The 11,060-nt window shown below is 57.2% G+C and overlaps 2 protein-coding genes across 2 annotated transcripts; one reads left to right on the plus strand and one right to left on the minus strand.

The window, feature by feature from the left end:
- Positions 1 to 1,120: 1,120 nt before the first annotated feature.
- Positions 1,121 to 3,521, plus strand: THITE_2112541 (uncharacterized protein). The gene is made up of 2 exons (XM_003651775.1): positions 1,121 to 1,911; positions 1,989 to 3,521. Exons 1-2 carry the CDS (start codon positions 1,242 to 1,244, stop codon positions 3,371 to 3,373), a joined length of 2,055 nt encoding a protein of 684 aa, XP_003651823.1. The 5' UTR covers positions 1,121 to 1,241; the 3' UTR covers positions 3,374 to 3,521.
- Positions 3,522 to 4,104: 583 nt separating this feature from the next.
- On the minus strand, positions 4,105 to 7,329 carry THITE_2112545 (uncharacterized protein). The gene is made up of 8 exons (XM_003651776.1): positions 6,844 to 7,329; positions 6,622 to 6,734; positions 5,696 to 6,541; positions 5,607 to 5,637; positions 5,492 to 5,547; positions 5,355 to 5,429; positions 5,097 to 5,293; positions 4,105 to 5,028 (listed from the first exon to the last, which is right to left on the minus strand). The coding sequence occupies exons 1-8, from the start codon at positions 6,961 to 6,963 to the stop codon at positions 4,268 to 4,270; spliced, it is 2,199 nt and encodes a 732-aa protein (XP_003651824.1). The 5' UTR covers positions 6,964 to 7,329; the 3' UTR covers positions 4,105 to 4,267.
- Between the last annotated feature and the right edge of the window lie 3,731 nt (positions 7,330 to 11,060).

The raw sequence follows: 11,060 nt of genomic DNA on the forward strand, positions 1-11,060 counted from the left end.
GGTTGGCCAGATTTCGCTGGGTCCAGGGCCGCACCGAGATCTGCGCTCTTTCCCGTTTTGGGTCGCAGATGGTGTCGCATCTGCGCTTGGCATGACCGGGGCCTTGGCGCGCGGGCGGCGACGGGCTTGGCGAGGGCATTGGGTGCGCCATTCTGCCGGACAGTTGTTAGGTAAGTTAGTTAACATCATGATATGCAGATCCCGGGCCGCTGTGGCGCTCGGGGGCCAAGGAAGCTTGTCACTGTTTGGCTTCAGAGGTGTGCCGGATGCTCCATTCCACTGCGGCGGCCGACGGTTCGTTGGATCCTTGCGAACGTAGTATACTCCATACTGAGCATTCAGATGTGTGCTCAATCTGTGCGAGCGGAGAGGAAGGCGGTGAGCGCGTGGGGTGGTTGTGGAGAGCCGGGTGGGCCCGCGTTTATCCCTCAAGTTCCCAAGACGGCGGACCTGTCTTGGTTCGATTCGGCATCGACGGCCGGTGAAAATGGAAAATTGAATCAAGCGTGGGAATTGACAGGGAAGAGTACGTATTACACTAGTGTGTGGCACTGCCCACAGCGCAGTGTAGCTGAGCACGCACCTCCGTACGCAGTATTCCGTCATATGTCGCTGTATGCATTGTCTCCGTCGCAGGCCATGTGCGGTGACTGAGCAATTGACGAGTCCACGCACTGCCCCATGGTTCCCCGGGAGGAAAAGGAGAACAATCTAGGCCGGCGTCTATGGACATGCATGCCTACACTAGAGTTGCGCATGTTGCTGGTAGCACGCGACCTCCTGCCGAACGGGGTAACGGACATCGTGAGTGGTCAGAACGGCCAAGACCGAGAATCAGGTGCAGAGAGACGTAAGAGGGATTGTCCCATCTTGGGACACCGAAGACCCGATCCACAGTGCGTGCTGCAAGCAGTGGGGTGCGTCCACGGGTTAGACCCGAACCGCCCGCACAGCTTCGCCGCTCAACTAGTGTATTTACTCCGTACGGAGTACGCTCATTTTGGTGACCGGGGCATGTGCTCCTGCCATGTTGTCGCAGTTAAGTAGGGAAGTCGCGCGCTGATCTCGTCCCTTCTTTCCCTCATCCGATCTCCCACTTCACACATTCTTACCTCCCTGGTACCTACCTTAGCTTCCTTAGCTTCCTTAAACCTTACCTTAGAGTGGAATATTAGCAGCCCACACACGACATCTCAACCACCAACCACACGCAACCGTCCCCCCTCTTCGCAACCGCAGCGATGGCCGATCTGATTCGGCACCATCGCCATCACGACCCCGACGTGGGCGAGGTCCCCGTCCCTCACGGCCCCGTCACGGGCGATGAGCATGGACACTACCCGCCGCCCCCCGCACCCGGCGCCCCGGAACAAGAGCACGCCATCGTCGCGCAGCTGACCCGTCCCGACGACATCTACACAGAGGATGGCGTCTACTGGGCAGACCTCCCGCTGAAGAAGCGCATCGCCTTCGTCAACAAGGTCCAGAACGCCGAAGCCGCCAAGGAGCTGGGCGCCATCGGGTCCATGCTCAAGGCCGACCCTCTCAGCCCCATCTCTTGGTACTTCCGCAACGCCGTCCTGCCCGGCGCCGGTCTCGGTCTTGAGGGCTACGTGCTCTTCAGCATCGGCAACCTCGCCCCGCTGTTCAGCTCCACCTGGCCCACCTGCTGGGGCAAGAAGCCCACCGAGTGCGATCCCAACTGGATTGCCTCCGTCACCTATCTCGAGGTCATCGGCATCATGGTCGGCCAGATGGTCGTCGGCGTCATTGGCGACTGGATTGGCCGCCGCTGGGGTCTGATCCAGGACGCCGCCATCATGTTTGTCGGCCTGCTCATGATCACCGCCAGCTGGGGCCTCAACCTGAACGGCTGGGTCATCTGCTACGCCTGGTCTTTGTTCTTCTATGGTACGTCGTCGAGCCGACTCCACCAGACGCGCGCTTTCTGTCAACATCGTGTCCCTCTAATGCCCCCGTCTCTGCAGGCTTTGGCGTCGGCGGTGAGTACCCCATCACCGCGACGTCGTCCATGGAGAACGCCGTCTCCGCCGGAAAGGTCTCGACTCGCGAGGACCGCCTGCACCGCGGCCGCAAGGTCACCATGGCTTTCCTGATGCAGGGTTGGGGCCAGCTCATCAACCAGGTCATCCTCATCCTGCTGCTCCTGATCCTGCACCACGGCGACGGAAACCCCCCTTACGGCACCACGACAACACAGTGGATCTGGCGCCTGTCCTTCGCCATCCCGGCCGTCGGAACCCTCTGGCTCGTCTACTACAGAGCTTACAAGATGCCGCACGCCAGCCGCCAGCTCACCGCCGCCAAGAAGAAGAGCAATGTCACGGGCTACGATGTCGACTCGCTGCGTCTGACCACCACCTTCTTCGGTGGTCGCCTGCTCGCCACCGCCGGCACCTGGTTCTGCAACGATGTGTTCTTCTACGGCAACAAGCTCTTCCAGTCCCAATTCATCTCGGTCATCAGCGACAACCCGTCGTCTGTCTTGACCGGATGGATTTGGAACCTGTACAACGTCATCATCTCGCTCGCCGGCTACTACTGCGCCTCGCTGCTCATTGACAACAAGTTCTATGGCCGCAAGATGATGCAGCAGGTCGGCTTCCTCATGTGTTTCATTATGTTTGTCATTCCGGCCTTCAACTACGACTACTACACCTCCCCCGCGGGCATCAAGTCGTTCCAGGCCATGTACTTTTTGTCTAGTTTCTTCAACCAGTTCGGCCCCAACAGCGTCACCTTCCTGGTGGCCGGCGAGGTGTTCCCGACGCCGATCCGCGCCTCGGCCCACGGGTTCAGCGCCTGCATCGGCAAGTCCGGTGCGCTGCTTGCGTCGGTGTTGTACAACTACATCGACACCCAGACCAAGTTCTACGTGGTGCCCTGGTTCGGCCTCGCCGGCATGCTCCTCACGTTCCTGTTCCTGCCCGACACGACGGGCCTCGACCTCAAGGAGCAGGAACGCCGCTGGGCGTACATCCGGGCCGGCCGCGGCGATGACTATCACGGCATCGCCATCCACCCCAAGCACCTCTCCGTCTGGGAGCGTCTGCGCGGCGTCCACAAGCGGTACGACGCCGCCCTCGACGCCCGCCAGAAGATCGACGACTTGCGGGAGGAGTGGGTCGGCAAGGAGCGCGCCCGCCGACACAAGGAGGCCGGCGGCGAGCCCACCGGCGTCGACGACCTCGACGACGACGACGAGTGGTCCGACGAGGTCAACGACTACTTCCGCCGGACCACTCACGAGGGCCTGTTGGTGCCGGAAGGCCACGCCGCCGCCGACGCCGCGGGGGGACAGGCGCTGCCGCGGGTGCAGGAAAAGACGAGCTCGGTCGGGTCGAGCAGTTAGTCTTTTCCTTGCCGTTAGTTCTCTTTTTGTACAGTTTTGCATCTTAGAATCTTGCCGATGAGCATCCTGGGCGTTGGGGGAGTCTCTTGGATAATTTACTTATATTGCATCATGACCATCGGTAGAAGTGTTGATAGACTGAAGACTTTATTGATGTCGTACCTCGTCTTTCTTGACCCGCCTCTTGCGTAGGTTGTCAAGCTGGTGAGGAGATGTACCGAGCAAGATCATCGAGAAAATATTTGTCTTGCTCATGTGGCATTTTCTCCTGAATCTGGTCATATTTGCTGCGTCTTGTTTGTCCACTCAGTGTATTCTTATATTGATAAGCTGCCTATATCTAGCTTATTTCGCGACTAAACCTGGGTATTATCCCGGCTCACTACTTCTAGAATCCCTTATGCTGAAGACCCCTCTGTCTCTTGTTTATTTTGCGGCTAAACTCGGCAATGATCCCTGCTGATTACTTGGAGATCCAGTGGTGTTGATCGGTGGTGCTGTTCTGCTTCTGAGCACACTCGAACGAACACGTGGTGTTGACGATAGGTCGGTCCCTTTGTTTGCTTTGCTTCTGAACCTGGCGATTGCTTAGTCGGCGATGTTCTTATGTACACAGAAGAAGCCGGCCATGAGCTATGCTGCTGCCTCTGGTATACAGCTAGCTCATCCAGTCTACCTTCGCATGCTGTAGCGTTCAAACACCCACGACGCAGCCGCGGTTCCAAGCTCGCCGACGCCCCTCGCCCACCGTGCCCACCATGCCATCCTGCCCTGTACTACCCTACGCTACAAGGGTTCTCTCCAACCCCTCCAAGTTCCTTGATCTATCCCACATTCTCATCCCACATATCCTCTTTATGCTGAGACAAAACACACCAAGAACAGTTCCGCCACTTAGTTGTCCAGCCCGTAGATCGCCTTGATAATCTCCCAATGCCACTGGGTGCTGGCGTCGACAACATGCAGATCACGCAGCCAGTCCAAGTACAACCCGACCGTCTCGGCCGCATCGATCTCAAAGCGCTCGCCGCAAAGTGTGCTGCGGATTCGGCGCAGGATCGGCACAGTGGTGCTGAGGTGCAGCAGGACGAGGATGCCGAAGAAGTTCTGCGTGAAGAAGAAGCTGCACGGCACAAGTCGCTTGTGTCGGCAGGTGGGCGACATGGCTACAGGCCACTTGAGGCACGCCTTGAGGCACTCGGCCGCGCCGACCGCGTCGTCGTTTCCCACGGCGTCCGGGTGCTGCAGCGCCTTGTACAAGAACGGGCGGTGGATCAGGTACTTGGTGTAGTAGTACCGCGAGCGCAGGAGGGCGGCTTGGATGTCGAGGACGTAGGGGTATCGTGGCGGCGGTGCGTCGAGGTCGGTGGTGAACATGAACCGGGCGGTCACGGCGGAGGCGGGGGCGGGCTGCGCCGTAGGGATAGCGGGCGACACGGGCGTGGCTGCCGGGGTGAAGAGCGCCGTGTTGCACACCTCCTCGCCAGAGTTTGGGAAGGACTCCAGCGAGTCCTCGTGCCATCGCAGGTGAGCAGGGAGCATGCCGCGCCATTGTTCGAGTTGCAGCGCAAGCTGGCGTATTGTGACCTGATTGACCCCAGAATAGGCCGCTACTGGGCTGAACGGCCCAGATGTCGGCCCGATCGACGAGGATGCTGACCCGCCTGAAGTATGAGCTAGTTCGGGAGGATCAGTGCAATAGGGGGTGAAGGGCAAGACATACTTTGACTCAAGACGCCGTGGAAGTCCACCAAGAGTCGCCGGAGAACGATTTGGGAAGCAAAATGCTCCTGGAAATGCGACTCTTGGTTGCTGATGTAGTCTTCGTCGGAGAACGGGGCGCTGAAGTCGGGCAGGCCAACAACAGATTCCATCTTGTCCAACCCCGTGAGAGGAAATCCAAGCTCAAGATTCAGGCCGCTAGACAAACGATGGGTCAGACAAACCTCGACAGAGTCTTGCCAAAAATAAGAGGCCATACCTTTCCATGATCGAACAGTGCCAAAATGCGCGCCGCGTTAGATCGGCCTGCCCCGAGGACAACACGCCAGGATGGCTGACATTGATTAGCTACAAGACGACAACGCGGCTGAGAGCGAAGGGTGAGTAGGCAGATACCTCGTAATGAGCGCCTGGCAGGCCATAGATGCGGAAGTAGTCATCCTCCAGAAAGCCTAAGATGTGTCAGCAGCAGCCGCTGCGGGGGTTGCGCGAAACGAGAAGGCCGCCATACCAGGGGATAGAAGCAGGTTCCGTAGTAGATGCTGTGTGACAGTTAGCCATGCATAAGACGCTTAACCCGCAGCAGGGATGCGGCCGTACCTCGCAAGCTCAAAGATCTGGACATTCTCGAGGCTGCACTCTGTCAAGTGAAAACCCATGCGCCGCCTCGCTTCGTTGAACAATTCCAAACCCGGAGGTCGGTCCTTGCTGCCCCCCCTTATGCCGCTCGAGCGGCCGTTGTAGGCATGAACGGGAAGTCCTTCGACTCCTGCGATGGCGACCTCCCCCAAGGCGAAGACAAGAAGCGCGACAGTTGCCGTTATATCTTGATTGAAGCCGTTGTTGAACAGGGCAGGCAACGTGTCGGACATGAAGGACTGGCGGTTGAGAATGGGACAGAGAAGGTTGAAGGTGTCGAAGTAGGCCTTGCTCAGCTTCTGCATAGCTTCCCAGTTCGGATTCGAAAGATTCAGCGGCGCCTGGGCATTCATCGGGTTATGAAGGCCGATGCCAGAGCCTCGTCCGGCGGGAACGGAAGTGTCTGTCAGCAAGCCTTGCGTTGTGGAGCGGCGAAGAGCGACGATGCTGGCCGGCCCCTCTCGCTCAAGCGAAGACAGGTCGATGTTCGGTAGCTTGGGCTGTACCGAAGCGAAAAGCTGTCGTATGGCCGGCCATTTGAGCATCTGATGAACGGAAGGGACATATTGGTAGTAATTATCGCTTCCCGTTGCGACGCTGGACGTGTCTGAGAACTGGAATGCTGAGTTTGGGGCAGCAGACGCGCTCGCGATGGCCGGAGCAGCGGGGAGTGGGGAGGGCAGCGAGTTCGGCTGGGCGGAGTAGGCCGGCGTTGACGGCGGACCTGCCCCGCGGCGGCTCAAGTTGTCAATTTTGCCCTCCAAATTCTTGATTCGGTCGAGTATCTCGACTAGCGTCCTGTCTTTTCTGTGACTGCGTCAGTTTGCGGGCCAGACGAGGGCCGAGAGCTTGAACCTTCTGTGCTGAACATATATATAAGAGCATACTTGGTTGGCTGAGGTTCCCGGTAGTTGCACTCGAGGCGAAACTTTTGGCATGTGCCGCACTTGGGGCGCTGCTCGTCGCATCTCTGCTTACGGCTCCGGCAAGTGTCGCAGGCCTAGAGGGAATTAGACATCCGTAAGGGAAAGAGTGGGAGTGCTGGAGCTGGGTGTACGAAGCGGCAGACTGGCGGCAGGCAAAAGCGGGCTGGCAAGGCTGCGACTAACCTGGGCTGCGATGGCTCCCCGCTCCTTCCTGAGGCTCGAGGCCGACGAGACCAGCGAGTTCAAGGACGGCGGGGGCGCTTGGGAGGACTGGGTGGCAGGCGTGATGGGAAGGCCATCCATCTTGTTCCGCGGAGGAGGCCGTCTCAGACTGGCGTTGACCGCGAGCCCGCGGGGCTGGTTGAGTAAGCTGCGCTTGCCTGTGGTTCCTGCCACATGGACACGTGCGGACACGGGACGGGGAAGACCAAGCGGCGTTGGTGTGGGATGAGGATGGGGATGCGGATGTTCCTCCGGTTCAAGCCCGCTGCCCCGAGGCGTCCAAGGCATCAATTGCCTGCACGCCGGCCATGCCTAGGGGACCAAAAAGGGGTTGGGCGACGGACAAGAGGCTGGCAGCGCCTCGAGACGACCGGTCAATGGCAACTTGGCTTATGAGGTTGAACAAGAGCGGACGGGTAGCCAGCCGCCGGGCGGGGCGATGCAGCCGATGCCGGGAATGGGATCGACTGGGAGGTCTTGGGAGCTGTCGAGTTGCGCGGTGCCTACACCGTTATTCAGGAGAGGCAAGATGGCCTCCTGGCTGCAGAAGGGGCCTCAAGGGCGCCAAAAGAGCACAGGTCGGGATTGGAAGAGGCGCTGGATGCCGGTCTGGGCGCTCTTGTTGCCGAAGTAGGAAGGAGCGTAGTGGCCGAGAGGAAGAAGCTGCGCTGGCAAGGCCTGGGGAAGATTGGCTTCAGTGGGATCACGATGTTGGTACGGCGCGGCAGCCACGACCCGCGAGATCCAGGCTGCCTAGAATTTCATGGCTCTGCGGAGTTCGCTGTGCCCGGGGTTGGAACTGCGAACTGGCAGGCGACTACGTCATCGAGCAGCGGGCCAGGCGACGATGCCCAGCTGGCGCCGTCAACCAAACAACACAACTCAAACAGTTCCAACTCGCCCCTTCCGTCTGAACTGAGCGCCACTGCATTCCCATCTTAAGTTTGTTTGGCGTGTGCCAGAACTTCGATCTCGCCGCCGGCTAGTGTGCGGAGACCATGGCCAATAAGGACTGCATCCTTGGGAGATTGCTCGGGCTCGAGGGTCTCATCGTGGCGGTAAACTACCGTGCTGGTGCCGATCCTTACCTAAACCTAGAGGCAACGAGCTGGCTGCCCGAACCCGCGCGGCGACCGTTCCTGAATATCGTTACATCTCCAAGCCATGGTCGTGCTGTGAACTTGCCCATGTTTCCATGTCCAGGAATGCAATTCGCAGCTTGTGGGGCGGGATGTTCAGGGATCCGGAATTGCTCTTTTGAAGGAGGGACTGTCGCTCAGTTGTCGGGGCGCACCGCACAGACCTCGCAGGCTCGTTGATCTTTCTTATCAATCACGGCGAGACCCACCGCCGTCGCTACGTCAGGCAACAACAACGCTGGGGGATCTGCGTTCGCTGAAGGATGTTCTACGGAAGCAACAGAGAACCAGCAATGCAAGTTCCATGTCGTTGGATCTTAAGCCACCAACTTTCAGCGGCTTTAGATTAAACAGGCACTTTATTCTAGCTCTTCACCGTTCCGCCGCTAGAACCTTCCAATGAACAGACCAGAACCCCAGGACCAGACGGGGGGCACGGCTTACAAAGAGGGCTCGAGTAACCTGAGTGGACAGAGCCCAAGGTTTTCATGGGAGCAACGCGGGGAACTGGCTGCCTGCACACGAAGTCAGTCGGCTCTGGCATCGATTGGACTGTATGTGATTGCCTCCCAGACAGGCAAACCCGCTACTCGGGCAACCGGGCATCCGCAGGATCGGGCAAAACCATATTCTACGCACAAGCAGGCAGGTCACTTCAACCCGTCTGCTGGCTGGCCAAAGAAACTTTTGGGTACAGAAGAGGCAATTGATAGAGAGGAGCCGAGACAGAGCGGATACTCGAAAATAGGAAGAGTTGGGAGAGGATAGAAGAGAAAAGGAATGAAAGGTACAAGGCAGTAAATTGTACAGGGAGAGAGAGGGGTCTTCAAGGTGAGGTTAACTGGAGGAGAGACTATATGGTAAGACGAGGTAAGAAGAGGAGAAGAAGTAGGGTCCAGCGGGCTCACTCACCGTGACGACAGAAACACCATCCAACCAGGCCCACAAATTTCAGAGAGCAAGCACGGGTTGTGGGGCCAGGAGATAGTCGGCGAGGACGATATTATGGTCAATTACTGTCTTGTCCCCGAAAGGGAAACCGGCCTCCGTTGAAGAGACACACAGGAAAGGTGGATCATATACCCGCCGCCCATAACGATTATTTTGCCAAGAGCTCTTTTGGACATGATTGATGCTTTCCGCCTTGGGGAGAAAGCTAGGAGAGAGTTACACTTCCAAACCCGTCCCAATCCCCCGGATACCCCGGGGCCCCACATCTTCGCCATCCCGCCGGCACGGTCCGCCGCCAAACGCGGTAAGGTTCAGCCCTATGAAGGCTTTGGGTCCCGATTGGTCCCCCTCGTGTGCAACGCGGGATCCTTTCGGCTTACTCAACGGAGGAATAAGTGCGGGAGCAACCAATGTGCACATATGTAACGTTTAGCTCGCGAACGAACCAGAGTCTGCTGCACGTGGTAGCTACGGAGGTAGTTTTCACCGCAGTCCTTAGTTGCTCACTAAGCCACTGCCTAGTCTCAGCTGCCTGTACGTTTGTATGCACATCCTTGGGTGTAGAAACGAGAGTGAATAAGGTGCCTTGGCCGTTCGGGCAGGGACAGAGGCCTTAATTAACTCAGACCTGGGTCGGTTCGGATCAATCGCTTTTCTCCCGAGCAAACTTGAGTTCGAATCAAGCTTTTCCGACCCGACCTTGATGGCATCCGAGTTGGAGGGAACTACACATTTCAAACAGCGAGTGCAGGTATTTTTTCGTACTGCTTCCCAAATTAGCGTCCGCTAATTTCCAAGAATCTGTGGTCTGTTGGCAATGCTATTCCAGCCTGTAATGTGGCGTTGGGTTGATAAGGGGAAGTGCTGAGGAGGAGGGCATAGGCACTGGGAGCGTGATGCCGTCCGTTGAAGTAGAAAATCCAGCGACAATGTTTGATTCGTGGCATTTCAGCGCATTTAGAACTCAGGGAAGATGACAGGGAAGGGGGCTTGTTCGGACAACCACCGGAACCTTCAAGGGAGCCGTCCAGCGGACAAAACAATTTGTATTGTGATAGCCAGAAATACAACTATCCTACTACATCCCAAAGGAAAGCCCATAGAAAACGACGATGCAAACACTGTGAATATGATATTCCCCTGCGGACAGTAGACCCTCATCAACTTGCATTGGGACTTCTATCAGCTGCATCTTCTCGCCGCTTTGTGCGACTCGATAAGTCGTGTGGTTCAGTTTTGCTGCCCCGTTGGCTGGATGGGCCGCAAAAGGAACCTATATGAGAGCCGCGTATGTGTTTCCAGCCAGTTGAGCTCACTTATCTAAGTATTATCGTTCTCTTTCAGCCTATTACCAGTTCTTTGATTCTGTCAAGTCCTCCATATGTGTTTATGTGTTTGTATCGCGGTCTAAGGGTATGCAAGACGTGTGTCTCTACTCTCCAAGCTTGACTTCCTCTCATTCCGCAGCGCAAACCATCCTATTTCTTTGCCCGTTTTTCTTGTGTTCTCATGTGAATAAACAGGGACAAAAGCAGAGCAAAAGGACGGTCATCAATTGTTCTGTAATAGACTCGCGAAGTAGCACCGGGACGTCGGCGAGCACACTCGAAGGGCGCTCTGCCACGGCACAATCGACGAAAAAAGGTGTGGCTAGGAGCAGTCAAGGTTACTTCTTAAGTGCTAGGTCAGTTGCGCGTTGGTACTCGCTGCGACAGCAGCGGTGCTTGAGGACGACTGTAATTACCGTGGTCACCGCAGTTGCCCCTGAGCGCATGCGCTTGACAACAACCACCGGCAGAGCATCACCTTTCTCAACCAGACTCTTTCCTTTTCCTTTCCCCTTGGCTCCCAGATTTCATCGGTCGTCCCTGGTATTGATTGGATTATGTCTTTTACTGCTTTTACTGTTTTGCTGGGACATGTTGGTGATCAACAGGTGGGATTCTTGCCTTTTTGCCCTTCGCCTATGTTTCTTTGACGTGCCCCTGATTCACTTCTACCAATTCTCACACTGGTTCCGACATCTATCACAGGACCAGAAGGTCCTATACAGTTTCGGCAGCCTCACTGCTGCTGGCTTCCCGGGGC

The sequence above is a fragment of the Thermothielavioides terrestris genome, chromosome 2 (genome assembly GCF_000226115.1).
Source record: "Thermothielavioides terrestris NRRL 8126 chromosome 2, complete sequence".
Lineage (NCBI taxonomy): Eukaryota > Fungi > Ascomycota > Sordariomycetes > Sordariales > Chaetomiaceae > Thermothielavioides > Thermothielavioides terrestris.